This window comes from Belonocnema kinseyi, chromosome 8 (genome assembly GCF_010883055.1).
Source record: "Belonocnema kinseyi isolate 2016_QV_RU_SX_M_011 chromosome 8, B_treatae_v1, whole genome shotgun sequence".
Taxonomy (NCBI): domain Eukaryota; kingdom Metazoa; phylum Arthropoda; class Insecta; order Hymenoptera; family Cynipidae; genus Belonocnema; species Belonocnema kinseyi.
In genome coordinates, this window is record NC_046664.1 from 20,968,606 (window position 1) to 20,970,876 (window position 2,271).

The 2,271-nt window shown below is 31.3% G+C and overlaps 1 protein-coding gene across 2 annotated transcripts in view; it reads right to left on the reverse strand.

The window, feature by feature from the left end:
• Window positions 1-430: 430 nt before the first annotated feature.
• The window catches only part of LOC117179135 (speckle-type POZ protein-like), a 13,436-nt gene continuing 11,595 nt past the window's right edge, over window positions 431-2,271 (reverse strand). Inside the window, exons 2-3 of one of the 2 annotated variants that reach the window (XM_033370807.1) lie at window positions 1,497-1,671; window positions 431-1,013 (exon numbers count right to left, since the gene is read on the reverse strand). In XM_033370807.1, coding sequence (XP_033226698.1) covers window positions 589-1,013; window positions 1,497-1,626 — 555 coding nt within the window. In that variant the 5' untranslated portion in view covers window positions 1,627-1,671 and the 3' untranslated portion in view covers window positions 431-588. Of the gene's footprint in view, window positions 1,672-2,271 lie in introns of both variants that reach the window. The other variant, XM_033370806.1, reaches the window with a different exon arrangement.

A 2,271-nucleotide genomic window follows, 5' to 3' on the forward strand; every position in this document is an offset into this window, starting at 1 on the left:
ATGGAGTTATTTTTAAGTTAAAAAAAGTAAAACGCACATTTAAATTTTTCAATGGCTCGAAAAGTTAATAAAATTAATATATTAATACATTTAGTTATTAAATTTAATATAAAAAATAATATGAAGAAAGAACTGAGACTCTAAATTAAAAATATTTTATTGCTAAATTGTGAAAATTTTTATTTACAAGTGAAATCATCGGAATAAATTATATATTGTCAATCCTTAATAAGACTTTAAGATTGAAACAGTTACAGATCCAGTTAAAATAAATTTATTTATTTATGTTTACTGAATTTATTTACTGCATTCATTGTCATTTCCCGGTTATTTCCAGGTCCAGCCGCCACCATGAAAAACTGCAAACCCAAACTAAACTTAAGAAAACTTTCAAATTTTTTGAAAGATGGTAATTTAAAAAAAAGTACAGTTTTTATACAAAATATTCTTTATTCGTTAATTATAATATTAGAATAAAAATCGTACAAGAATGTTTACATATTTGCGAAACATGGTTATAAAATGCATAATAACTCAGTCGGAATTATATCTACGATTTATTATAAATAATTGTACCTTTTTTCGTACCTACGAGTATATTAACGCATTAAGATAATCAAATGTAGCTTGGAAGATTTCCTGAATGAAATATGCTTTTGGAGATTGACATAATGATTTGTAACCTTCCGTTTGAAAAATAAGATTCATGTGTTTCTTTATAAATTCCATTGTTCTATCTTTTAAGATTGTTACGTTGTTTTCATCAGAAAATAAAAACATATGTATTGCATTTTCAGAATTTAACGATCTAGACAATTCATCAATGCATATTGACTTAAGTTTTGGTAAATCGTATTTATCTGCTGCTGCGTACAGTTCCTCGGCGTGCGTATTTAAGTCATTAACCGTGTTTGTGTAAACGTATCGTAAAAATTCCTGAAATATGTTTGCTTCTATATCCTCGATTTTCACATGATTTTCTTGCTTTTCTTTCATCTCAGTTTGAAACCTCTCTAGAAAAACTGGGGATTTAGCAGCGAGAATCTCTTTATGAACTCTAAATTCTCTATCTTTAACAGAGATTGTAAGATTAGAAAGGGCTGTGTTCTCAAAGAGTAGAGAACAATCGGTTATTTGTGAAGAATGTAGAAGCGCAGGTTTTTGCTGCAAAACGTACAAGGAATCTTTCCTACAAATCTTACTGCAAAGAATGATTTTCCCATTAAATATATTGTCATATTCGCCTACAACATTCTTCACAAAAACACCTTTGCATCGTAATCTAAATGTATTATGGCAGTTTCTAATATTTTCTGCATTTAAAATGTTAGAGAATCTTAGTTTACTTAATTTGTCAAAGTAGTATAGTGATATTTCATATTGATATGCTGTTGGGACTGATGTAGTAAATTCTATTTCAAAAAAATAAGCAACCGAGTGATAAATCATTCGAGGTTTGCACCTTATCCTTGCATCGTCTATTAGAGAAAACTCACTTGAGTAATGTAGAAATGGTTTCTCATTACAATGATTATTTTTCAATACATGAATTTGGAGAGTATCTTTGCAGTATGGAGAGGTATCCTTGACGTTTGGGCCAATAATTGCTAGTTGATCCTGGGCCATGCTGATTGAGTAAATTGAGTTCAGCTTTTAAGAATCAATACAAACCTAAAAAAAAAAATTTCTAATTTTTGCATGTCCAAATAAAAGGCTTCATCTCTTGTGAAAAAATTAAAAGCTGCTGCAGAGTTCAGAGCGCTGATGTAGAAGTAGTAGTATTTCTGCCTTTTAAAATATAGAGTATATATATATATATACCAAGGGGAAATCGACTTATAATTTAATCACAAGTATATTAACGCAAGATGGTCTCATAAGTAAATATTCAAAACTGAAGAGCGAAACAGACCACATAATGAGATATATTGAATCAAACAAATATACATATACTAGGCAGTCTGATAAGTCTCTGAAAAATGAAACACGGAGACGTTTTTTTGGCCAAAGTTGATTTTATTTTTCAACATACTCTCCTTTTAGGTCGATACAGCGAGTCCAACGATTTTCCAACTTTTTGATACCGTCCGAAAAGCACTCTTATCAGAAGGTCTCCAAAATACGCCTTAGTTTCAGCTATGAGCTCCTCAATTGAGTAAAAACGCTTACCGGTCAGAGCTCACAGACCTGAAACGCCGCAACGATGCCGCACGAGGGGAATCGTCCCCCGCCAGGTGCCAGATCGTGGATGAAATTTACCCCCACCATACC